Source organism: Arvicola amphibius, chromosome 1, assembly GCF_903992535.2.
Source record: "Arvicola amphibius chromosome 1, mArvAmp1.2, whole genome shotgun sequence".
Classification (NCBI taxonomy): domain Eukaryota; kingdom Metazoa; phylum Chordata; class Mammalia; order Rodentia; family Cricetidae; genus Arvicola; species Arvicola amphibius.
This window is the reverse complement of record NC_052047.1, coordinates 11030330-11057356: the sequence shown is the minus strand read 5'-3', so window position 1 is coordinate 11057356 and position 27027 is coordinate 11030330. Positions and strand designations below refer to the sequence as shown.

The 27027-nt window shown below is 44.7% G+C and overlaps 2 protein-coding genes across 4 annotated transcripts in view; one reads left to right on the top strand and one right to left on the bottom strand.

The window, feature by feature from the left end:
* Bmp2k (BMP2 inducible kinase) overlaps positions 1 to 5621 on the top strand; it is a 97225-nt gene extending 91604 nt beyond the window's left edge. For all 3 annotated transcript variants that reach the window (XM_038316343.1, XM_038316354.1, XM_038316333.1), the window contains one exon: positions 498 to 5621. In XM_038316343.1, coding sequence (XP_038172271.1) covers positions 498 to 1891 — 1394 coding nt within the window. In that variant the 3' untranslated portion in view covers positions 1892 to 5621. The remainder of the gene's footprint in view (positions 1 to 497) is intronic.
* Paqr3 (progestin and adipoQ receptor family member 3) lies at positions 733 to 27027 on the bottom strand. Its single transcript, XM_038316366.1, has 7 exons — positions 26678 to 27027; positions 23320 to 23482; positions 17962 to 18117; positions 15127 to 15324; positions 12973 to 13063; positions 9542 to 9690; positions 733 to 1919 (listed from the first exon to the last, which is right to left on the bottom strand). Exons 1-6 carry the CDS (start codon positions 26860 to 26862, stop codon positions 9548 to 9550), a joined length of 936 nt encoding a protein of 311 aa, XP_038172294.1. The 5' UTR covers positions 26863 to 27027; the 3' UTR covers positions 733 to 1919; positions 9542 to 9547.

Genomic DNA, 27027 nt, shown 5'->3' with positions numbered 1-27027 from the left:
AGGCGCACAGCTTTAGTGCAGTCTCCCTTGACAGTGTCTGTGAGAGTTGGTTCTGAGCTTTAATCAGTCTATGCGAGATACACCAATACTAACTTAAAATATCATTTTTTTAGAGAGAGTCCAGTTGTAAAACAAAATGCATGGCATGTAGGTAGGTATATGCTAATAGTAAAGAGAACATTAAGTGTTTGGAGAGTAGGCAGTCTGATCTGATGGTGGAGAAGACCATGGATATCCTTGTCTGGCTGAGGGTCCTGCTGGAGGATAGGCACTATGGATGTAGTTTCTTTGCAGTGAGCAGCTATGCCAAACCTACAGAGATAAGTAGGGTATTATACCGTCTGCATTACAGGGTGTCACCTCCCTGGGATGAGGTCAGAGAACTAACAGCGCTCTTCCCAGGGGGGGAACTGCTGAGGACAAGTAATGCCATGTGTTTAGTACGAGTGGATACTGAAATACCTGAATACTGTAACGATTTTTCTTTGAACCTTTAGGTTCTCCTGAAAAGAAAACTGAACATTCTCCAAATCAAAAAAATATCACTGCAAACCCTACCAAAAATGGATGCGCAAGTCCAGTATGTAAAGATGAGCGGGCTGTAAAGAAGACGTCAGAGAATTCAGCAGTTCGGGCTCCAGTGCAGAAGGGGCAGGACGAGTCTGAAAGTGATTTTGAATCCGACCCCCCTTCCCCGAAGAGCAGTGAAGAAGAACAAGAGGATGAGGAAGCTCAGGGAGAACACGGGGACTTTAATGATGATGACACGGAGCCAGAGAACCTGGGTCACAGGCCTCTGCTCATGGACTCTGAAGATGAGGAAGAGGAGGACAAGCACAGCTCTGACTCAGAGTATGAACAAGCTAAGACCAAGTGCAGAGGTCAACCTGGTGGTGGGCGGAGCCCAGCCCCTGACCCAGCGCTCCTCTCCCCGGCACATTCACCCGCTGGTGCTCCGACTTCTGGCCAGGAGTTTGATGTGTTCGGTGCCGTGCCCTTTGCGGTGCGCGCTCCACAGCCACAGCACAGAGGGAGTGCGCAGAACCTCTCCCGGCAGACATTTCCCGAGCAGGAGGACTTTGACGTGTTCACAAAGGCCCCCTTCAACAAGAAGGTGAACGTGCACGTGCAGGACTGGCCTGCAGTGGGGGCCGACACGCGTCCTCTGCCTGCACGGCCCAGAAGTGTAGATATATTTGGCTCCACTCCCTTTCAGCCATTTTCCACGTCAGCGAGTAGAAGTGAAAGCAGGGAGGATGTTTTTGGGCTCGTGCCGTTTGAGGAAATAACTGGGGGTCAGCAGCAAAAAGTCAAGCAGCGCAGCTTGCAGAAACTGTCCTCTCGCCAGAGACGCACGAAGCAGGACCTGTCCAAAAGCAATGGGAAGCGCCACCACGGCACACCCACCAGTGCAAAGAAGACTCTGAAGCCCCCCTACCGCACCCCCGAGAGGGTCCGCAGACACAAAAAGGTGGGCCGCAGAGACTCACAAAGCAGCAGTGAGTTTTTAACCATTTCCGACTCCAAGGAGAACATCAGCGTTGCACTGACAAATGATGGCAAAGACAGGAGCAGTGCCCTGCAACCCGAGGAGAGTCTGCTGGACCCCTTTGGTGCCAAGCCTTTCCATCCTCCAGACTTGTCGTGGCACCAGCCCCATCAGGGCCTAAGCGACATCTGTGTTGATCATAATACCATCTTGCCTGGGAGGCCAAGACAGAATTCAGTACATGGGTCATTCCATAGTGTAGACGCGTTGAGAATGGATGACTTTGGTGCCGTGCCCTTTACAGAACTCGTGGTGCAAAGCATCGCGCCACGTGAGTCCCAACAGCCCCAGCCAGTCGAATTAGACCCATTTGGTGCTGCTCCGTTTCCTTCTAAACAGTAGATGCTCCAGGTGGACTCGGCAATAACTCCTGTTTCAAAAAAAGTATGGATAGTTTTATGAATCTTCAAGAAAACTTATTTGTATGGTTGTTTATATCCTTCATTCTCCCAGGTTAATCAGGATAGGTGACTTTTAAATAAACCAAATGCAAGCACCTGTACAGGGTAGCGAGGCGATGCCTTCTGCAAGCAGGAGGCGGCCGCAGAGGTGCAGCTGTGGGGCTTCCTGGGCAGGCAGGTGTGTGACCACCGAGAGACAGGAGAGCTTATCACTCGGGCTGACGTCACCTAGGTGCACACCTAGGTCTAGCAGGTTTGCCCCAGGAGGAAACAGCCTGGAGCGTGCTGTCAGCTTGTACACTTCTCTGTAATGTAGAGCCAGAAGTAACTGACAATTGTGCCTAAAACTGTCACATTTTTAAAAACAAGTGCCATTAATATGGACTCTGTAGTGCTAACTATATGAAATAATGTATATATAGTGACTCAGTTTAGCCCTTCCATGGTATATACATCAAAACATGTACATGATAATATATATGCAGTTCTTAATCTGTCAAAAAATAAATTTTTAAAATATGGAATGCTTAATAGAAACCTAGAACAAAAATGTAAAGAGAAATATCTGACATTTGAAAAATGTAAAATAATTATACGTCAAAAAGAAAGCAACATTTGTACTTTAGAAATACAAGTTTTTGAGTGGATTTTTGCCAAAATCTTTATCATGTCCCTAATGAAGCATATTGGTAAAAAGTGGGAGGAGAGAGGTTATATAGAAATTTAATTTCAGGAAAAGCTAGCTGAAACTTTAAATTTTAAAGAAGTTTACAGTGTAAAATCTCGTACTTTGTTCCATCAGCACCCTTGTCCAGCACTCCTGAGTCATGAGCAGTTCCTTCCCTCAGGGTTGGGGGGCGTTTTACCTCACTGCTCCTGTTGGTGACACTGACGGAGTCACTAACTTCCTGCTGCCAGTCCCGCTGCACTGACAGCCGGACTTTCAGTGGATGTAAGAATTAGACCGTGGGACTAGGGACTTTAATTCTGCTAGCTGGTTGCATCATCAGTGAAAAGAACCAAGCTACCAAATTGCCTTTTAAAAAAATACCACGAGTCATAATTAGAAACTTGACATTTTGTAGAAGTCGTGTTTAATGGTAGCAGTTATACATCAGTTAATGTGAACACACTATCTGCTCTTGTGTCCCTGTCTTTAGTTATAGTTGTCTTTGCCGGATTAGCATCACACGTTTCTAGATTAATAGCTATTTACAGAAAGGGGTGGGAACTTTATTGCTGTTACTCTCCTTGCTTGCTATGTTTTAAGTTAACTATCTCTGCCCCCAATTAGTGTATTTTATGAGTAATCTTATTAAAACCTCTTAATTTTAGTGCCCTGATGGGATAAATTATTTGCCTACTCTCACAGTTTGGAACTTGGAAAGAAGCAGAAAATATAAGTAAGCCACGGTCATTTTTCTTGCTTCTCCTCTGTGAGCTCAGTCAGGTGACAAGTGGATGGGCAGCAGCCCAGCCTTAGGTCACCACCGAGAACTGGTCTGCACCACTTACTGTCCTTGTGCCAAAGGCAGAAACTATGTTTGCACCTTTTTCTAGTTCTCAGGTTGATTAATCTTGCTAATGCAAATGCTAGTAGATCCTTTAACTACACAACAGATTCAGCGATGCTGTCTTGTGCAAGTGAGGCATTCACTCACACAGTAAACTCGTCAGCTGCACACTAGGTTTGTGTCTACGGAAAAGCTCAGCTCAGCGGGAAGGTAACAGTGAACTGGTGTGGTCTCCTGAGATGTTTTACTTGCCTTTCAATGCACTGACTAATTTGACATGACTCACTGACAGCCCCTTTGGCTTATGCTGGATGAATCCTTAGGAAACAACTCTGCCACAGCCTAAAATGTTTACATTGCCTCCTACAGCCCAGCCAGGTGACATTCCTCTTTTGAGACCAGCTCATTGGACAGATGGACTATTTATCTGGAGGTCCCGTGGGGCAGTTCCTTTATGATGATGTTAGAGGCATTTTCTTAAGGTGTAGAGACTTCCACTTAACTCTTCAGTCTCCGTACAGCTGAGCCTTAGGTACTTAATTCCCTAATGAGAGTTAAGCTACCAAACACAGGATCCAGCACATAGCACTCACGGAAAGACCGGCTCTGTTATGGGATAGCCCCGTCCTGGCTTAAGGATGTCATCTGGGCGTGCCCTGTGCTTCTAAGCCTGCAAAGTAGTCCTAAACCTGTTAAACTTGAACATCAAAGGGAAGTCACATTAGAGACCTCAAGGATCCGAGGCCAAAGCTGTTTCTTAGAAGCTTTACCAGCTTAACTCTGAATTGTCGTTTAAAGAGTGGACCATGTGCTTACCTTCCATTACTTCAGGCAAACGTTGCTATCACAAAGAACATTATTTATGAAGAATGTATATGCGACACAAAGAAGTTGCTTGGTGTTTAGTTGGAGAAAAATCTATTTAATCTGAGAGAAAATGTTACTGACTCGAATATTAAGAACTGGATTTCTCCCTCCTCCCAGGATGTGTGTATTTGGAGGTGGTTAAGTAATCACTGGGATCTCAGATCTGTGCACCCTGCAGCCGTTTAACAGGGACTGACTACTGTTGTCATTTGCTGGTGGAGCCCGCTCTCCTGTGCTGGCATTGAGGGGCAGCCACTCTGCTGGGTCATCTGGGTTTGCACATGGAGTACTGGCACTGCTTGGGAGAGCCTGGGCACATCTGTTTGTGTATGTAGAATTACAGTGAACTCTGTCAGTTCTTCTTTTTCTTTTTAGCAGAACTAGTCATCAGTTTAGGTCCAGTTACGTGAGGTGACAGTCTACTGTGAGGAGATGACATGTCTACTGTGACAACAGCAAATGGCTGTTACTAAAGTTACTAAGATAAAAAGACACTCACATACACATCACAGCTTTCTATTAGGGAATTAATGTGAATTTAAAAATGGCAATCATGTTTTGTTTTGTTTTGAAAGTGAAAGAGCATTCACTCCTAGAGAGGGTCCTCAAAAGCCACCAAAGGGAAGACGCAGATGAAAATACAGAGGGTTGGGTCTCTTTTAAGTTTTGTTTCTACATCTTAAGATTCACAGCGCTGCTTTCAGAAGAGAACTGATTTTATTCCTGTGTGCGTTTTTTGACGGAAAAGTCGTCCAATAGAAGGGGTGCTCACCACTTGTTTTTCCTCTGCGGTGCTGGGAACTGAAGCCAGGGCCTGGCACCTGCTAGACAAGTGCTTGGGCGCTGAGCTCCGCCTCCAGCCGGAAGCTCCCTTTAATTGCTGGCAAACAGCTTTAAGTGCACTTTCTTTGATTACACTTCCATTTTTTGTTAAACTTGAATTTTCTGAAGCCTTTTATGTACCACTAAGCAAATAACTTTAATCTTTAAAAAATGGATTTATATCTTTAGTTGTGTTTCTAACTGTTAAAAAACATACTTGCTAAAGTGACTTAAATCCTCAAATGTAGCTGGGAAACTTAAGAAATAGAATTCAGCTGCTTCCCCTGTACCCAGTTAGGCACTAATTTTATTACCTTATTGCCTTTACATTGCTTAGTCTTGAATTCTGTTCACTATTTTGTTTGAGATTTAAAGTTATTTTCTTACTGTATTTATCATACCTACTGTTTTAATAATCTGCCTTCTTTAAATGCAATAAATCCCAAATGGATTGCTTATTCTTTATAATCAATGCCTTTGGAGTCTTTTTTTAAAAAACTGTCTCATTAAAAGTTCTTTATAAACTTCTTTAGTTCTTTCATTCTCACGTGGATTCTGTCTCAGTTTCGTGCTGTTCTCAAAGAGCCCATGCTTCAGGATTTAAGAAAACACTCCTGGCCTCGTCCTTCCGCAGCAAGAACGCTTCACAACACAACCACCGCACCTTCACCAACACGGTGGCTGCGAGCCAGAACACGAGATCGCAGAGTACCTTTGGCATCAACTTGTCTGACATAGTTTTTAATTTGTAATTTGTTTCTTCAACTGTAAAAGGCTGTTAGCATTAACAATATTTGACTAAATATTTAGTTCCTGACAGTGTCAGAAACTGAACGCGGCTCTGGCATATTAAAGAGAAGGCCTGTGTATCAGACTGACAACAGAGTTGCAGTATTATCTCAGAATGCAGTCTTCCTCAGTCTGGAGTCTGCACTGGTGCCTGGTGACAGTGTCTCATTTTATTTGATATGAGTGGATTTTTGTTTTGAAGAAGTAACCAGTGCAAAGCAGTCCCTGTTTAAACTCGGTTATAGCTAATCTCTCCAAGCAGGGACATGCGGCACTGTCTGAGCTATTTCTTTGGAGTAATTGCTGTTTCGGAAAGGTTGGCTCCGGCATCACATGTGGCAGTTAGTGCTCGTATCGAAGGCACGAGCCTTACAGCTGTTGTGTGTTAAGGAGGCACGGGGCTGGCACAGCTGCAATTACCTGCACGCCGGGCAGCAGTTCGAGGCTTAGTAGAGCAGGATGAGGGCCTTGGTGGCTGTTACTATGAGCTGTGCAAGGGTACAGACTTCACTCTCCTCAAGAGGGCCCTACAGTTATTTCTCTCCTTTCAAGAAGAAAAGTTTCAAGGGTAAGTTTCAGTTCCAGATCCTCACTGCACCACAGAAGCCCAGGGAAGTCACAGGGGACCTTGGTGCTCACTGCACCGCAGAAGTCCAGGGAAGTCACAGGGGACCTTGGTGCTCACTGCACCACAGAAGCCCAGGGAAGTCACAGGGGACCTTGGTGCTCAGTGCCTGCCTTTCACCTCCGTGAAAATGTTACTCTGATGACGCATACAAAAGACTCTTGGGCCTGCCCTCACAGCCTAGCTGCTTCACACTGGCGGGGTGCAGTTAGAATAAACGATGCTTTTGGGTGGATGTAGGCCTCAGCAACTGGCAGGAATCCAGAAGTGCAGGCCATGGCCCTTGTCATTTAATACAGGGCAGGGTATATCTCCAGGGGTGCCTGTGACAAGCCGAAAGTCATACAGCCCTATACTCTGCAAGTACAACTTTCAAACTGGATACTCTGTCCAGTGGATCATAGCTGTCACAGTCCCTGGCTCATCATTTGACCCTGAAATGTGATTTAAAGCTGTAGCGTCTCACAAAGAATGACAAGCGGCACGCGTTTAATAAACCCCATTTATTTATATATGCACACTTTGCCATGCAGCTACCGACTGCACTTAGTGTAAGCCAAAAAGATGAGCGGTGCCTTGGTGTTTTAAATGGCTTTATAGAGAAAGATGACTGCACCTCTATAAATTGTTAGAATTTAAAACAGCAAGAGAGAGCTAAAAATGTACTTTTAAAGTCTTCTTAGCTTTTATAGTTTATATACAGGTAAAAGTAAGACTGGTCTTTTTAAATACTGTAGCTGGAAATACAATTTTCAACCTAATTTAATAAAACCTACAATTTAATAAACTGATAAAGACAAAAATAAATATACATGTTACAAAGCTCAGATTTGTAAGCAGTTGTCAAATATTCTGAATAATTAAAATTTTTATCAGTAGGTGTTATGCACACAGTAGATGGTCAATAAATGCTGACATACATAAGTGTTTATAGTTGACAGCAATCCACAGTCATTCATTCTTTTATAATAAATACATTATAAAGAGAAAAGATGAGGACAATAGTTTATAATATCGAACATTTTCAGAGAACACAGAAAAACTGTTCCTACAGACCTATTCAAAGAATAGTTGTTGGAAAACAAAGTATGCTCTTTTTATGTGTTACACATATAAAATTATTACAGAATGCATGTACGAAAAGAAACCAGGCATTTGAAGAAAGTAAAACTTAGAGGCTGGACATGGTGGCGCATGCCTTAAATCCCAGCACTTGGAGGGAGAGGCAGGTGGATCTCTATGAGTACAAGGCCAGCCTGGTCTACATAGCAAGTTCCATGCCCACCAGGGCTACAAAGTGGGACCTTGTCTGAAAAAAGAAAAAAATTAAAAGAATTGGAAATTTTTTTTTTTTTTGAGAAGAGTCCATCATAAAAATGGGTCCACACTTAAAATTGCTGGACTTCACTCATTTTTTACTTAAAAACTACTTAGTATATTTATTCTGGCCAAAATGGTAAGATGTGTATTCAAGAACAACATATGCCAACCAAGGTTATTATTTAAAACACAGCCTGATTGTGTCATGTCCAGACCATCTACAGTTAGCATATGAACTGACTTTGTGATCTAAGGTACAACAGCCACTTTGAAAGGAGCATTCCAGCACGTGGCGGTCATGAAATGGTAGCCTTGACTGAGCCCACTGGGAGGAACCTTCTGACATACCAGCATGGGAAACTCGAGCTCCAGAGCCACTGCACTAGAAAGAAGCACTGCGGAGGGAAGCCAAGGCATGCCACTCCTCTTAATACTGGGTGCAGAAAGTACATGAGGGGATTAGCATCAATGTCAAGAAAAATTTTATGGTATCTTATTTAATTCCATTTTCCTGAAAATATGCCAGTATTTAACTTATTAAGTTAAATATGCCAGTTTGTTAACTTATTAAGAAACAGGTAATACTTTATGTTTCAGTGGACAATGGAAGTTTTATGAATACTATAAATGACTTAATTTATGCTCTTTGAAAGTCCAAGGAATAGAAGTTATACTATCTAAAAGGGCAGTAGGATCTACTATCAACAAGACCATGCTTCAGCTCTGAATAGTCCATGTTTATCTGTACGGTAAGTTGTCAATGCAATGTTAGCACTAGTGTAAGCAGGCCTGGGGCTGGGCTGCGGGGAATAATCTCACTATCAAGTGAGACGTGGGCATGACTTTTAAGGCTTAAGGTTCACTTCACGGTCAAACAGGGCCACTCAGCTCTCATGGCCTTCCAAGTAGCACCACGTGGTTTTGAGCTCATCAGCATGGATCTCAGGACTAGAGTTAGAGAGGAAAGTTCTTCGGGAAAAGTGGAATCAAAGTTCACTGTCAAGAATCCAATTATAATATAGAATGAAATAATATGGAATAAAATTAGGTAGCTGATGATTTAGCCATCAGACTGTGTTGCTCAATCGTGCCCCTAGTTTCCAATCTAATACTCTTTAAAAAAATTTTTTTTCTCAACACCTTTCTCAAAGTCTCAAAGGAGGGATTAAGATTTTCTTTTGTTAGCAAAGTAAAAAAAAGAAAAGAAAAGAAAGAAAAAAGACTGAATGTTCTTAAGGAGAGGAGAAACTGTGGGAATACTGCATGGAAGGCTGTGATTATTGAGCAGCGCAGGCTACAACCCTTGCCTTGAAGAGGCAAATTTGGTCATTTAGTGAAAATGTTTCCTATTAAACACACAGACAGGAGCCCTTCCTAAGGAAATGGAGTTGGTCTTATGTAGAATGAACCCCATTTTTAGAGTAGTTTCATACCCACTGCTACCACTCAATGTTCCATGTCTCAATTTTCACCATCTGTGCAAACAGCAAATCACAGTTGCAAGGGTCAACCACAGCTCTTACTACAGATCCAAGAATGATTTTCCATTTTTATAAAGCAAAGAAAAGGGAAAAACTGAGAACCTTAGAAATAATGGGGTCTAAAATCTCCCGCTGTTTATTGCTTAATGACTGGATTCACCAGGTGGCCATACCTGAATTTACAGGTGCGACACAGAGTCAGGGCAGGGCTTGCTGTGTCTGTACTGCATGACGTACACCGTTGACTGGTGCCACCAGTATAGCATCACCACTGCAAGGATGTGCCAGATCTGGTGGCTTGATCCGAGGTAGTTTAGCTGTCCTGGAAGGGAGAGCAGAAAGAAAGGCTGATGGTATTATTTCAGTATTTAGAGAAAAATACACTTCTATCTCTGGCTAGACTGACTGCAGATGAATTCAGCTTTAAGAGGATGAACTCATTTAAAGTTTACTCTTTAAATATACAAGTGAACTTCAGAAATGTTCTTCCCAACGGTTTCTAGGAGAGATCAGGTGTGTTTTGAGTAGTATGGCCTTAGACCCCAACTTTATTTTTAAAATTCAACTTGTGGGGGCCAATGAAATAGCTCAGAGAGTAAAGGCAGCCGCCCCAAGCCTGATGGAGCTGCTATCCCTCAGGTCCATCCACAGGACAGACAAAGACGGAGCCCACAGTAGGGAACTGACTCTTAGAGTTGTCCTCCGACTGCTGCATGTGCCTTGTCCACCCAAGAGTGCGCACATGCAAGCATACACGCACACGAAATGTGAAAAAAAACGTAATGTTTAATTTCATGAATTTTATATTTTGTTTCCCATTTCTCAATGTATTTGGCAGATGGGGGAAAAGTACCGTATAAAAGGCAAGAGACACTAGTGGTCTGGGCATGATTTAGGTATGTAACTGAGAGAGCAGATGCACTGCATGGCTAGACATGAACCTGTTAGCACTTCTGCACGGGTGGGGAGGACTAATTAATAATTAACACAGGGGAAGCTTCCTGATGTTTCCCAGTCACAAAAACCAGAACCAGAACAACTGTCAGCTGTTCCTTAAAGTCCTACTGTGGCGGTATTTTCTGTATATACTCTAAGTTCACTTCCTCTTAGCAAAAAGCATAATTCAGAACACAGGATTTAAAGTGTGATCCACAGGATTCTTTCCAGGTAGACTCTTAGCCTTTCTCTTGATTCCCAATAAAGTCTACAGATTCATTTAAAATGTGTGTGTGTGTGTGTGTGTGTGTGTGTGTGTACATTGCTATCTTGTCATAAATGGTCTACTGATGAACATGTAGATCTATGGGTCCACTGTGATATATATTTGTTTTGTTTTTGTTTTTAAAGATGCTGTCTCACTAAGTAGCCCTAACTAGCCTAGGACTGTGTAGATCAGGGTAAGCTTGAACTCACAGATCTGCCTGCCTCTGCCTCCCTAGTGCTAGGGTTAAGGTGTGTACTGTAACTAGAGCTATTTTTAGTTTTAAATATCTTGCTCCCTATTCACAGTCTACACTGCCCATGTTTCTCTCCTCCATGGGAAAAGATACAGATACCACTAGAAACTACCTTTCCCAAGACTTCAGTGTTCCCAGCACCCTACCTCCACTGCTCTGTGTTCCCGCACTCACAGCTACACAGGCACAGTTCATGCTGAGCTCCCCTTGGAGAAAAGCTGTATAACATATGATCTTTTCCAGGTGTTAGAAGAGACAATTCTTACCAGCTGATTCAAAAACGGCAAGGCTAATGCCACATGGCCATTCTTACGTAGTGTAGAGTATTTGTTCTGTTCTCATGTCCTAATGTCTACCCTCCGGTTCTCACTGCACTCCATTCAGACTGAAAGCTCAGCAAGAACCAAGAACACAGAGGGATGCTTGCAGACTTGTCTCTAGACTGTCTCCCTCTCCAGAGTGTGCGAAGAAGGGTCCCGTGCCATCCCTAATGCATCATGGAGGTGACTCTTTCTCTTAGGGGAAAATGTGAACACAGCCCCACTCCCTGCAATGAATGTCAGCTCTCCCCACGTTGGGAAGTCAGGACTCAGCATACCCACATACCTTCATGTTCATGTGTCTCCCTTGACTAAGTGACTTTTAACCCAGGAAGGAGGGTCGGATTTGTAGCCTATAGGTGATTTGTGCCTTCACCCAGTCTTCCAAACTTAAGCCTCTGTTCTAAGTTCCCTAAATGTTACTCTTGAGCCAAGCTAAAGCTTGCCTGAATGAAATCATGCTTTCTTTCCTTTATTTAAAGCTCATACTCTACTCCACGACCAAGACTGGGCCATCCCTCCCTGAGTGCTTACTGCCCACCTGGGGCTGCTGTTCCGGGGAATGCTTCCATCTCCTCCTCATGGGAAGCACAGGATAGAAAGCGTTAGCTTCTTTCCTATGTGGAGCACAGCTTGTTGAGCTCCTGTGGCTTCTACCTCAGGCAGTCTAACTGCAGAGGGCAGTGTGGGAGAACATGCTTTGGCGAAGTTTGCTCACCGTACCCAGAGTCTCCTGGGTGTTTTCCAGCAGAGCTCCCCAGTGTTGGTCTGAAGAAGGGAGGCTTCTTCCTGCTGACAGTGGCTCCTGAGTATCTTGGGGCAATGAAAGGGTCACCCTAGCCGTGTCTGTGAGGAAGCTCCAAGCCAGACTGGCTGTCCTGAGCTACTGTGCAGAATCTGCCTGAGCCACACAGGTTCCTCATTTCCCTTGTTTCAGATACATTCTGAGAGCCCTCAGTGGGTGCCCAGCAAGGCAGAGAGGACTCAGTCCTACACATACCACCTTGCCCTATATGATACCAACAGCAATGTTTAATTTCCAAATCAGATAAAGGAAGAGATTAAAATTTAACAATTATAATAATATACTATACTGTAAGTTTTTGACTGTGGTGTTTTCACTCTGGAGTGGTTTCCTTCAGGCAACGGAAACCACTGATAAAGCCCGTGTGCAGAAACGTTACTCTAAACCCGTCTTCTTTTCCCTGTTCTTGCACCCTTGCTTCTTGCATTTCTTGCTTTATGTATCTCTCCATATGAAAATTACTCTCTAAGAACAACTTGGCATGGATGGAGGAGCATGGTGGCTAATGGTAGTGCCCCATGCTAAAAAGAACAGGGGCTAGGAGTCACATGATCCTCGGAGTGTGATGGGCACTGTCACTAGCTCATAACTGTATAATAGTGTAACCCCAGCCCCTGGACCCAAATCATACCGTGAAGATGGTGGGAAATGTCTATGAAAGCCCCTTGAAATTTAAAGTTATGTTTTCTTTCTTCCTTTCTCCTTCCCTTCCTCCCTCCCTCTCTCTTCCCCTCCCTCTCTTCCTTTCTTTTTTTATTTTGTTGTTTGTTCTGTAAGACAGGATTTCTCTGTATAACCAGGCTGGCCTCAAATTCGAAGATTCACCTGCCTCTGTCTCCTGGGTGCTGGGACTAAATGTGTGTGCCACCATGCCTGGTGAAAAAGTCATAGATATTGCTTAGGAATGGAAAAATAATTCCATTGTCAACGCTGAGAAGCAAACTAAATTCTGAGTCTCAGAAGCATTTACTTGAAATGTGTTTTCAGAAGAAAGCTGCAAACCATGATGAACAGGGACCTACCTGGAAAGTACCGCTCTGGAACTTTGGAAATGTAGAAGAGGAAAGCAAGAAGAGCAATCACATACATCACAATTACTCGGGGTGCAAAGTCCTGGAAAGCAAAGTGCATTTGCTTAGATTTTCCCTGTGTTACTGAGATCTCCTGGAGCTCAGAGGTGAGATTTAAAAACTGCCAAGTCAATTATCTTGGGGATGGTCTCTAGTAACGGTCTCTTCTCATCCCACAGGAAGAGGTCCACAGCAATGGAGCGTAGGGGTGGCCTGAGTTCAGCTACTTATGGAACTTGAGCTTTGACACTGGTGACAGTCCCGAGATTGCCTAACTCCTCTACAGAGCGGTTACAGAGTGTCATGTTGACAAGAGCTGAGTCAGCAGAGATAAAGACCGAACAGCTTCCCACATCCCAGGGAAATGCCTTGACCATTGCTACATGAATGTCACTGCTGGTGTGTGGGCCTAAAGTTCTGCCTAACTCTACTGACAATCAGCAAGCTAAGACACACATCTGCTCCTGACCCTGGTTACAAACCTAATTTACCAACAGTTCATGTAAGACATAGAGACAACTTCTCTGTTCCTTCTCAAGTAGATGAGAATGATCTTGGCCTTCTCCAACTCTGTATTCTTCAGAGTTATCAGTCTCAGATTTCTGATCTTCAACCATCTGTTAGGCTTACCTGTCTGGAAATCTTATCTTTAGAAGGGATATCTCTTCCCAACTAAAAAAATGAGAGCTTTTGAGTGGACTTCTTCCAAGGTTCCCCTTTGCTTCCTAACTAGAATGACCAGTGTTCTTACTAGAATCCTGTTTTTAAGAACCACTGTCTTTATATGCCTGTTTTCTATCCTAAGTCTTGTAAATAAAGGAATAACCAAAAATTTCCTAAAATCTCTCAACTCTATCAACTCTAAAGTTCTTGTTCTTTTTATCATTATAAGCTGACTGTAATTTACCACCTCTAAAACTAATCACTTTTCTGTCAGCCACCAGTCAGTCTTTTCTAGTTAGAATTAAATCACAGGTAGCAGCTTCTCATTCTTGGGACTTATTCTTGGGAGCTCAAAATTACCAGAAAAATGGTGTCTTCATATGCAGCAGGACAGCCACGTCCCTCCCCACTCATACCAGCCTTGTTACCTTCCTGATCTTAGGAAGAGAACACTGCTCTTCCTTGATTTACCACACCGCTACCTCACTGACCCCAAACCACCTTTCTCGTTGCTGCTTTACCAGGTGTCTTCGGCTGTGCCACAGTGAAAGCAAGCCGACTGACAGCCTTCCTCTTCGGCTGTGCCACAGTGAAAGCAAGCCGACTGACAGCCTTCCTCTTCGGCTGTGCCACAGTGAAAGCAAGCCGACTGACAGCCTTCCCCGCCCAGTCAATCTCCGTTTGTGTCATGACCACTGAGACTTGCGCCAGCTCTCTTGGCATATTTACTCACTTAAACATTTTCAAGCGCTCTCTCTCTCTCTCTAGCACACACTTGGAGCCTTTTTAGAAGCCTTTCTAAGGACACAGAAACTGGTTCTGTGGTGCTCAGGAAGACAGAGCCCTACGCCCTCCTGGAGCTCTTCCCCTCACATTTCCCGTTTCCACAGGATCCGAAGCCACAGAATCAACGGCCCTTCCTCTACTCCTCCATTTCTTCTTCTCGCTGGGTTGAACAAACTCCTCCGGCCCCAGCAGCCGGTGTGATGCTAGCGTCAGATATGCATCACCTGTCTCCGGCTCTATCAGCTCAAACCCCGTGTCTACTTCTATTTCTATCCCTTACACATCTCTGACACCACATGTCCAACCATAACTCTTCCTCCGGCAAAAGAAACTGACCTCTCCACCTCTCTAACCCGTGTCTGTACTTTATCACAGTGCAGCAGACAGAACTGCCAACTCGGATGTCCTCCGACGTGCACACTCACATACCGAGACAGAAAGACTCATGTTATTTCATACAGTGACTCAGCAGAAATGAGTAGAGACTGACGTGGTTTTGAAAGGTATGCTTATTCATATGATGGCGAAAATTGTGTTTCAACTAGTAACATGCTCCCAAAGGAAGGGTTCAGAGCCACCCAAATGGCCTCGCTACACCACATTACCCAAGAAATGAAAATGAAGAAAAAAAAAACCTCCTGACCATACTCAGCCTACCTGGACAATAGGAGCACTGATCCCTCCATTGAGCCAGACCCAGTGAAGAGTTGGGATCACTCCATAGCCCGAAACTGAACAAAAGATGATAGGGCGGAGCCTCTGCCACTGCTGCGTGAGGTAATTGGGGTGAATCTGTGCGAAGAACACCGCCAGGATCATGGCAAGCACGGTGATCAAGTACACTTGACGCCAGTACTAGAAAGAAAGGAAGACAGTCATTTGGGCCTCTGCACTAAATACCACAGGCTCTGTTTACTTGACTTTAATGTCCAAACAAGAGCCCATGCCCTTCTAAGGAATACTCCACACAAAGGTTAAGTGTCTGAGAAGTCTCTTAAGACGAATGACCACAACCGACAGTGAACTGGTACAAGTCCACATTTACTTCTTTGTACAAAAGCGTTTTCCGGGCACCTGCTATACGCTAGGCACGAGGAAGATGTACGAACAGGCTGCCTGTGCGTGGCCTCTCCCAGGGGCTGAGCTCAGACTGTGGGAAGGGCATCTTTTGGACACGATGATAGTGTGATGACGATGCTAAGTCACAGAAAGAACGCTGTAGAGCCACTGAGGCAAGAACAGTAAGCGGTACCGGGGCTGCTAAAGACGCTTGCTGGAAGAGACATCTAAGCTGGACTGGAGGAACACAAACAGGGAAGGAGCAGAAACGGGCAGAGAGCTTGGAGAAAAGCGCCGGAACGTGAGCCTAAGACTGAACTCTGCTGTGCTGACACACCGCGAGCTGCTGAAGAACAGGGTGAACGCTGACCATGGTGGCAGCGGCCTGCAACCCCAGAGTGTGGTTCAGATACCGGTCTAGAAAAGGTGAAAGGAAGCAGGATAGACAGATGTCAGAGTAGCTCATTCAAACAGATGGCAGGGCTGGGATGATGCGCACACGCATGTGCGCGCGCGCATGTGTGTGTGTGTGCGTGCGTGTGCATGTGTGTGTGTGTGCATGTGTGTGTGCACGCGTGTGTGTGTGCATGTGCGTGTGTGTGCATGTATGTTCACACATCAGATTTAGAGGGCATTTCTGATATAACAGAAAGTTGTGAGTGAGAAGGAACAGCCGAGGAAGGTTCGACTCCTTCTAGCCCGAGAGACCATAGTGGCCTCTGTTGAGGAGAGACCAACACTGACGGGCCGACTTTGGGAGAGTAAGGGAGCCTTAATGAATGTTCCAAGCTATATTAAGATATATTAAGTTTGAAGCCTGCTAAGTCTACATGAAGAGTTTTGAATATTTAGTTCCTATATGGCTGAAAGCAGTCTAGGGCTCAAAAGTCAGCTTCACAAAGGGCAGAGATCCTGCGTGGCTCCCAGGACTTTGGCAGAACTATCACTTCCGTGTTTCTTTCCGAGCCTAAAGGTCCCTTCTGGATCAAGGGTCCAGTTTTCAGTCTCATTCTCAAGGTGGCCCGTATCCCTTGAAAGGCAGGAGCCACTTCAGAAACTAAACTCTCTCCTCCGGCATCTATTAGCTCCGAGTGTAACTGTGCACTGTTAACTGTTTTCTTCTCTTTGTCTAGTTTTTTTTTTTTTTAATTTTTATTTTTTATAAAATAAATGCCCCATTTTGATGCAGGTAAGTAAACAGAAGTAAACAGAAGATATAAGTACGGACTAGAACAGCAGTGTGAGTGTGACCGCACAGGACGGCGGCGTGAGTGTGACCGCACAGGACGGCGGCGTGAGTGTGACCGCACAGGACGGCGGCGTGAGTGTGACCGCACAGGACGGCGGTGTGAGTGTGACCGCACACTGCTTTTCCTTACTTTCCCTTTAAGGACACAGAATCACACACAGAATAGTGCCTGCCATTTGCTTCTGGGTAAACACCAACAGTTTTCTAGTAAAATCCAATCAATTCATACTTTAATTACATATATATTTAGTTACATATTATGTTATAATGTAACTAGATCTGAAACACAGATAGTTAATAATATAACATATTCAAGCCTAAGTTATGACTTTTTTCTTTAGTAGTTGAAATACTTTTTAAAATTTTATGTGTATTGTGTTTTGCCAGCATGTATGTCTGTGTACCATGTGCATGCCTGATGCCAAAGAGGGCAGAAGAGGCTGGAGGATCCCCAGAACTGAAGTCAGAGTAGAGGCTCTGGGAATTAGTGCCTGGTAATCTGAAAAAGTTCAAATGAGTTTTATAAACCAGATACCCTAATACTTTTCTCTCTCACCATGTAGAGACCAGGACCCTGCTTTGGAACCTTAACAGAGACTCCTGAGCTGCAGTGTTAACAGAGTCCGGGGTGAGGCCTGCATGTGAGTAGACCCACTACACAGGGAGGGGAGGTGTGGGCAGGGTGCACGCTGTTCACTGGGAAAAGAGCTACAACCCGAGCAGGTGCGCTGCTCCTCGGGGAGAAGCAAGGTCTGGACACTGGAAAGAGGTCAGATGAGAAAAGGAAGCTAACAATCAGAGAGTATAACAGGAGTGAGGTTGGCAGAACTTCTTCTTCACGGTTTTGAGACAGGGTTTTGTTGTGTAGCTTGGCCTGGCCTGGAGGGTGAGCTCCTAAGCCTCCCCGTCCTGAGGTTCACAGTTATACTACATACATGCAGCTGCATTCTCTGGGGGCTGCACCTCCACATTTACAGTCATACTTTCCACCAGATATTAACAAAATAACCGTGAAACCCATACTAGATAGGATATTAGAGATCACGGGAATCTTCTGAAATTGAAGTTCGCGCCTGAACAAGACTCTTCTATTTGTAAGCCAGTGTGCATTTGTAGATTTAAACCACTGCAAGGGGATGCAAATCCTGGATAAAAGATAGAGGGTGGCAGTTCTGAACACTTACATTGTTACAGTAAAATGCATAAAATACTCCCGAGACATAGCAGCCCAGTATTCCAATAGAAATGCCTGCATAATCCAATGCCATCCATCTTCGACAAGTTTTCTCTGACCGATGACAGGAAAAGAGATGATAACCCACTGAGCAAAGCATGCAGACCTGCAAGAGGAAAAGCTGACTTTAAGAACAAAGTGAGACAAAATGAAATCAGAATAATTCATAAATGTTCTTCAGAGAGCTGGCTAAGATGCCAGGCTTCCAACCGGGGTCACTTCAGTTTGGATTCTAGCTGTGCACCTCATTGGAGGGCAAGCTGCCATTAGCTTCATGAGTTCATCAGGAAAATGGGGACCACAGTCACTAAAGATTTAAAAATTATAATTCCTTTCAAATATAAAACTGTAAATAAACAGCAAACAATTATATAATAAAAATGTGTTTTTTAATACAAATACTGTCATAATAACTCCCAAGGTTACTCTGGATCATGAATGAGTTTATTTTCATACTGGTCACTAAATTAACATACATCCCTTAAAAATGATTGAAGGATATACAATTGTATGCTGCAAAAAATATAAACTCCTCTCATTCAATCTATTCCTTAGAGGTGACTACTGCTAACATATTATATGTCCCTGTAATCATGTTACACCTGTGATACACATGTCTACAAATGATAAATACTTTAGTCAAATGGACTTATAATTCTAATCTATTATGTGCTTTCTTCTTGTTGTTGTGAGACAAAGTATCACTATGTAGCCCTGATTGGTTTGAAACCCACTAAGTAAATCAGGCTGGCCTGGAACTCAGAGGTCTCCTGCCTCTGTATCCCTGGTGCTAGATTTAGAGTTATATGCCACCACACCTGGCTACAATTTGCTTTTTGAACTTAAAAAGTATATAGTTTACTTCTACGTAAATATGGCTTTAATTATATCCATGAAACAATGGGTATGTTTTCCAGATTCAAGATGATGATGCAGAGGATGGGAAAGCCGGGGCAGAGCCTCTTTGACCATCAAGTGTCTGTTGTGTTATGTAGTGGAGGGGATATAAAAACAAAACTTCTTAGCCAGACAGTGGGGGGGGGAGGGGGAGAAGGGGCACATGCCTTTAATCCTAGCATCCCGGAGACAGAGGTAGGAGGCAGAGGTAGGTAAGTTCAAGGCCAGTCTGGTCTCAGAGAGCTAGTTAGCTTCAGGACAGCTAGGGCTGTTACATAGAGAAACCCTGTCCCAAACAAACAAAAGAGAATTTTTGGATTTCTGGAGAAGCACTGCTATAACAAGCTCTATAGGGGAGGTCAGTGGAGAGCATGAAAACAAGGGAAGCAGGTACTGGCTGTGTGTGTGCACGCGCTTCATCTGCAGTCACCTGGCAGAAGGGAAAAGCGTCACGAAAGGGCCAATGCCTGAGCTGCACCCCAACATTCGCTAGCCTTCATCAGGGCATTAAAAATGTCTGCACGTTTTTCCGGGAAAGTGCTCCATAAGGCAGGTCACATAATGAAGAATGGGAAACCGCTGAAGAACAGAAGACGGCTTTCTTTATGCCACAATTAAAGCGACAGCACAATGAGTGTTCTAACTTTGGCATTATAGCCCAGGTATGCAACTTGTGAGCTATGAAGCACACCTTCACAGAGGTGGAGACTAGACAGGCTGAGAGGGCGTGAACATGGCCCCAGGGAACAACAGTGAGCTTCTTAAGTCCGTGGCAGTGGAGTGGAGAAAGCGGGACTGTTATGAAGTAGGCCAGCCGACAGATGCGTTCTGAGCTGGCTGCTCAGACACTCAGTGGACACCCAGCTATTTGTTCGTGAAGCAGGCCTAACCGGCCTGCAGAGACTCAGGGTCCACGTTCAGTAATGACACACTTAATCGCAGATTTAGTTCAGTTGCTGGTCACACTCAACTGGCCTGTGGCTTTTTGACTCTCAAGCACCACAGGTGGCTGGCCCAGCAGCGTGTACCAGCTCGGTCGTATTCTCTGGATATCCCTATGCTTAGGTGACACAAGCCTGGAGAGCTTCATGGTGGATCTGCTCACTGAGAGAAAAGAATCTCATTGTCACAGAAATGACACAACAGGGGCCACCGTGGCTTGGAGACACTCAGTGGACAGGCAGAGAGGAAGATGTGAGGTGGCAATGTCTGCTACCAATGCGATATCAAAGGCGGCTTCCTGTGGAAGGGAGGTTCCAAGTGACTTTTACTTTCCTTCATAAACTTTTATCTGCTTGAATTTTGACATGAGTAACTGATTTACAGGAATCAGTGATAAACTTTACCTCATTGTGGAAAGGGGAGTCTGAGGAAAAAAAACAACTATGGTATCAAAAGGGAAAGAAAATTCTGTCAATAAAGCACTCCATGTTTTAAAAGGTAAACCTACATTTTGTATGTTCTGTTTGAAGAGGCATATACTCTTGTTAAGAGTTCCTAGGAAGATTAAAATTTCTGACAAATTTAGTATGTTTCAGATCTAGCGGAAAGCATCCTATGGCATGCTGCACTACCAATGGGGAAGGTAATTCCTGTGTACGCCCAACAGATCCACCACACTGGCAGGATAACAAAGTGTACCACGGTCTGTCCCCTGCCTATCGCCTGCCTTTCCTTCCTCCTCTACCACCCCAGGGGTCAGCTGAAAAGATGAACACCTCTCAGTCCAGAACACGCTAAGTGGTCTACTGCTTCTGGGCCTCTACCCAGCATTTTTCCTGTTTAATGCCTGCATTGACTTTCATGCCCTCCCTCCCACATACGTGACTTGATCTCACTGCCACGGGCATTCTATTCAGTCCTACACACTACTACTGTAGAGTTACTCCCACAATTACAGGGCCCAGAAGTTGGGGGCATTAAACAACTTGAAGTTACTAAAGAGAAAATTTGAGATGCTTCTAATATGTTTCTTTTTAGAACCAAAGTTTTGTGCAAAATGACAAGGTTCTGAAATATAAGACGCAATAAAAACATTATGCAGTTCGTTTCTGGGCTCCCCTTTCCGGCCGGGCAGAACAGGCTCAAGTGCAGAGTGCTGGTCTGTGACTGGCAGGAGGAAATGGACGTTAGCCTTTTCTTTTTAATGTCGTTCTGTATACTGTATTTTCTTTAATTATCACAATTCCAGTGTACTTATGGCCTCTATTTATTTCATGCTTTAAAGTGATCTGTTTGAACACTTCAATTTCTGATGGTGCCCTGCCTACATGATATGCTGGTACAGTCGATAGCTCTCAAAAGTTATGGGGGTAACTGACCACTATCTGATTGGATTTAAGGCCCACTCCATAATATGGAATCCATGCCTGACACAGCCTGGGTGGCTGAGAACCTGGGATGAGATAGGCCATGGACCTAGGAAGGGAAATCAAATACTACTGTTCTACTCAAAGAATGTACAACGTTAGGCTATACCCATAGATTAGTGTCTTGCTCAGCCAGCATCAGAGAAGCTTCTTCATGAAGTAAATAGCAACAAATAAAGACCCACGACCAGACAATATACAGAGAGTGAGAGACCTTGGACCACCCAGTTCTAAATGGGATGGCACCTTCAAATCCCTCTCCTCAGGATCCAGGGAACCCTGCAGAAATAAGAGCCAGAGGGGAGGGAGACCACCAAGGAAGCATGCATAAATGAACTCAGAGACTCTGGCAGCATGCACAGGGCTTGCACAGACCTAAGTCAGATGGAGTCCCAGCATGGAGAAGATAAAGTAGATATAATCTCCCATCCCTAACCCAGAAGCTGTCTCCAATTCACAACACTCACAAAGGAAAAATTAGTGCTCTCCAAAGGAGTCGCACTGTGTGTGTGTGTGTGTGTGTGTGTACTCAAACAAAACAAAAAACACTTAAAGGCCACCATCATGCCCAGCAGCAGACGCCAACACAAAATAAACTTGATGGTTATTTTTGGAGATTTTTGGGGGGGGCTTATTATACTTTATTTGGGCATTTTTTTTTTACTTTAGTGGTCTTTTGCTTGTAATTATGGTTTCTGATGTGTTTTTACAGGTTTTCCATGTGTGTGAGCATGTGTATGGACTTCTCTTGCTTTTTTTCTCTCCCTGTTTGTTTTGTTCTTTTCTGGTTTCTATGTGTATTTGATTGTTTTTTAAAGAGAGAGAAGGAAAGCATGAAGTTGGATGGGTGGGAAGGCTGGAAGAATCTGGGAGAAGATGGAGTGGACATGGTGATCAGAATATACTGTATGAACAAAAATCTATTTCTTAGCCGGGCGGTGGTAGCGCACGCCTTTAATCCCAGCACTCGGGAGGCAGAGGCAGGCGGATCTCTGAGTTCGAGGCCAGCCTGCTCTACAAGAGCTAGTTCCAGGACAGGCTCTAGAAACTACAGGGAAACCCTGTCTCGAAAAACCAAAAAAAAAAAAAAAAAAAAAAAAATCTATTTCTTGTTATTGTTGTTTGAGGCAAGGTTTCTCTGTGTAACCCTACCTGTCCTGGCACTCACTCTGTAGGTCTGGCTGGCCTCAAACTCACAGAGATCCATTGCCTCTGTCTCCCAAGTGCTCGGATTAAAGGTGTGTGCCACCACCACCCAGCTACAAAAGTCTATTTTCAATAAAAATAAATAAATAAAACACCTGTTTGAAAATGATTAAATGTTAACTTTAAAGGCATTTATACAGATCCTAGTAACAGCAAAGGGACCTAGGGAAAGTGACTCTGAAGTCTTAGAACAAAGGTCAACACCAGCGAGGTAAGACAGCCCGAGACAGGCAGGGTGGAGACAGCAAAGACAAGGCACACATACATTTTAAACAGGACAAAGAAAGAGGCTTTCCAAACAGGTTTGAAGTAGACACTTTAGCCAATAATATAGTACAGTCAAACTCATATCCTAGTGTTAATCTTACAGCCAAGATGTCTACCAAGATAAAAAAGCAAGGCATGGTAATACATGCCTACAATCCTGGCGTCTCATGAGGAGGGAGGCCGAGGAAAGAAATTCAGTGCCAGCCTGGGCTACACCATGACAGACAGACAGACAGACAGACAGACACACACACAGAGAGAGAGAGAGAGAGAGAGAGAGAGACAGAGACAGAGAGACAGATACACAGAGAGAGACACACACACAGAGAGAACAGAAACAGTTTCCACCATCTTTGAAATGTTGTGGATTTCAAATATGGTATAATAATAACTTCTAGATGCATGAGAGCAATGACAGCAATGGCTTTCGTGGTGTTAATGCTATGAGCAAATAATTTATCCCATGCACCCTCTGGGGTTCTTCAAACGAGGGTCTGAAGCAGTCACCCGCCCAGGCAAGCCCGACAAAAGTTCTCTTCACCTTGCATGGTGTCTGTGAGATGACTCACCTGGAAGCAGAAAAGACAAATGGAGCAAATTACAAAATCTTCTCGGGACGCACTTGCCGACGGCAGCACGGATGTCATGTCATATATTCCCAGGGTGAAGAAGAGGAAGAAACCCAGCAGATGACTCCAGATGTTTACCGTCTCATTGGATAAAATAAACAGACTGCAAAGTAAGCGAACATGCAGATCAGATCCGCATGGGTTCACGGTGTCAGAATTCTCAGGTTAGGGAAAGCCCTGCCTTTCTCAGATTAGACGTCTCACTGAGTTTGTCTGTGATGTTCTTCCATTTCCACTTATTCTGGGGCTTACAGCTTTTGGTGTCAGCGCTTAGTGTTCTTACTATTTTTTTCCTCCTATTGCATCACTTTTTGAAGCAGAGCCCTTGCTCAGATTCCTCACTTTCTAGAGAAATAAGTGTGCAGACAAACACTGGATATTAGCTAGAAAACTGCCAGGACTAGTTACCTGAGATACTGCTCAGTGTTAGCTGGGGCATAAATGTAAAATACCTGTGAAGTGCTGGTTAAACACACACACAAAACTCAGTGCATCCAGGAGAAGCAAAATACACACAGATGAACCCACTAGAAAGGTCCCAAAGACTGGCAGGCAAGCCAGAGCAGTTTTGCTATGCAAGTTCTGAAACCTGTTTCTAGGTGGCATGAGTTCATTCCTTTTAAGAACAATCAGGAGGTTACTTTGTGTGTGGGGACTCTGTCCTCTTAAGATGTCTTGGCAGCACAGGCTAGGAGAGAGTCTATTACCCTGACCTGGCATCAGTTCCTTCATCTATAAAGAGAAGGAGTTGTGTTAGATGTTGCTGCTTGCTTCCAGCGCTCTCAATTTTGGGAAACGGCTCTGCATTGTCACCACAAGATGACAGACACCATGACTGGAGATTTAAATACACCTGCCATGTCTCTAGCAAAATTGCCGCTTTTGTTAAACAAAAGCCTTGACTGTTAATGAATCAGATTTGGGGGGAATAAGATCTAATTCTTACATTTCATGTCTGTAGTTTTTGCCTGTATGTATGTCTGTGTACCACCCGTGTGCCTGGTGCCTACAGAGGCTAGAAGGCATCAGATCCCCTGGAACTGGATGGTTGTGAGCTGCCATGTGGGTGCTGGAAATCTACGGCAAGTCCTCTTGGAGGGCAGCCAAAGCTCTTAAGCAATCTCCTCAGGCCCTGAATCAGAAATTCTTAATAGCACAAAAATACAGCTGGCCACTTGTAACAGTCCCATGTCCCATGGTTCCCAGAGCCTTATCTTTTTTTTTTTTTTTTTTGGTTTTTTCGAGACAGGGTTTCCCTGTAGTTTGTAGAGCCTGTCCTGGAACTAGCTCTTGTAGATCAGGCTGGCCTCGAACTCAGAGATCCGCCTGCCTCTGCCTCCAGAGTGCTGGGATTAAAGGCGTGCGCCACCACCGCCCGGCTCCCAGAGCCTTATTTTTATGAGGGCAAAACACAGTGAAGTCTGAAATGATCAAGAATAAAGTATATTGCCGGGCGGTGGTGGCGCACGCCTTTAATCCCAGCACTCGGGAGGCAGAGGCAGGCGGATCTCTGTGAGTTCGAGACCAGCCTGGTCTACAAGAGCTAGTTCCAGGACAGGCTCCAAAGCTACAGAGAAACCCTGTTTCGAAAAACCAAAAAGAATAAAGTATATCTTGTATCTGGAAACACAGACTTGATCTTGCTTATCATCAAACACAAAGACTATCTGTAACTGGGGGAGGAACTAAAAGAAGCATCTAATTACAGGACTGTTTTGGCAATCAACACCACATTCTGCCTATTGCCTCAGAAGTTTTTGTTTTATGAAACCCAGTATAACCTGATTAACTAAGCACACTCTAAGCGCGTCCCATCCCGGAAGAGACTGCAGATAGAACGGATGGACACACAGGACCTCTCTTCATATGCACAGTCTGCCCTGGAGACTGTTGAAGGGCGAAAGAAGGGAGGGCAAAGACCCAACCTGGATACGATTATATTGTGGGAAAAATATCTCCAATAAAGGATAAGTTATTATTGTCAGAAAAGCTAGGCACCCGCAAATTCTGTTCATCTTTAAAATCAACAGGGTAACTCTTGCTCAGATTTCCGAAGCTGCTAATAAGAGTCGGGCTGCTTAACTTGTGTCTGACTCAACAACTCAAGAGTTAATGCTGTGTAGCCTTGAGATTTGGACTCAAGTCATCGGAATGCAGAGGACCACTGCTAGGTGGAAACAGAACATTTACAACAGTTCACTGATGGCCTGCCCTTCTCCGAGATCTTCAGGGCAAGGTCCACCTGATTTCTTATGCAATTATGTTCACAGGGCACTGGGGAATGAAGCAGTAATTAAAACTCGAATTGTGACACCCACTTGGTCATCCCTTCAGTACTACTTTCAAGGTAACAAAAATGGGGAAGGGTAAACAAAATGGGGAAAAGGTCAATGATCAGACGTGTGGTTGACCTTTTCAACAACCCACACTCTGGACACAGAGTCTGCCACTCCAGTGACCTGGAGTGTTTATTGCACTTCTGCTAGTGTGTTGACTTTAGTACACACAGTCAGTTCTGACAGAAGACTACTCTGAAAACTAAAGACACGTGCTTTGATTTCCTTGTTTTGTTTTTAAAGAGACTTTTGGGACTCTGGTTTTAAAGACCTAAAGCGACAAATCCATCCTGTACAGAGGCTTCCAAGGTGTTCTGCTGGAGGCTAGCCGGCCCCTTTCAGCTTTTTTTGCTACAGGGCTTTTCCTACACAGCATTTTCCACAATGACTATTATGTAATTGTGTAATTATCTCTTTAGTGTCTGCCACTCATGCTAGACCATAGTAGCTTCATGGGAACAAGGGCCATGCCTGCCTTCTGCACGATCTGGTAGAGTGCCTACCACCTCGCAAAGGCTCCATGCACATTTGCTAGATAGTTGAAGGAATCAGGCTTCCCACAGACACACGCACAGCATGCTATTATATGGGCATTCAGCCGGCCAACACGTCTGAATTCCCACAGTGCTGGTCTAGAAACAAAGCTTCAGGTATACACAAAGCAAGTAATGTTCGGCCATTGTCAGCGGGGTACACTCCAACCCATATCCCCAGAGGGTATCAGACGGAATAAAGGATGTAAAAGCGCTTTGTAAACAGCAAAGGGCTACTGGGAAAGGCAACGATGACCACTGAGGGTATCATTATCTCGTGGATCAAGGACCCCCGGAGAAGAGCTGGGGCAGCAGAAAGATTAAGGTCCCGGAGGTGAGGAGATGATGCTCACAGAGGAAAGCGGAGGAAGGCGGGGAGACCAGACAAAAAGAGTGAGAGGAGAGGATGCGCTGCGCGGAGCGCTGTACCTTTTGATACACAGCCTGGAAGGAAGGTAGGCCCGGTAGCCGTCGGTGATGTACGGGTTATCTTTGAGGGACACCGGGATCTGTTCATAGGTGTAGAGGCGAATGCCGCGGGGCACCAGGACCGGCCAGTACTGGTAGCTGCCCAGCTCGATGTAGTGCGCGCTCCTCAGCAGCTTCTGATGCATGATTCCCCGGCCTTGTACTGACCCCGCCTCCCCAGGGAGGGGGCTTCACCGCTGGCGCCCCCGCCCCGGAGCCGCCGACGCAGGGCCAGGTGCTCTGACCCGCCGCTGCCCAGACCCAGCCCCGCTACACAGCACCGCCGCCTCAGCTCTGGCCCACCGCCCGCG

Bases quoted from the DNA above. Each gene is read 5' to 3' on its own strand.
- Paqr3 (XM_038316366.1), bottom strand. From the start codon at position 26,862: ATGCATCAGAAGCTGCTGAGGAGCGCGCACTACATCGAGCTGGGCAGC. The intron at 13,064-15,126 runs GTAGGCTGAGTA...TTTGCTTTCCAG, and splicing joins TCAGTGCTCCTATTGTCCAG to GACTTTGCACCCCGAGTAAT. The intron at 9,691-12,972 runs GTAGGTCCCTGT...TCTCCCTTCCAG, and splicing joins TCCAGAGCGGTACTTTCCAG to GACAGCTAAACTACCTCGGA.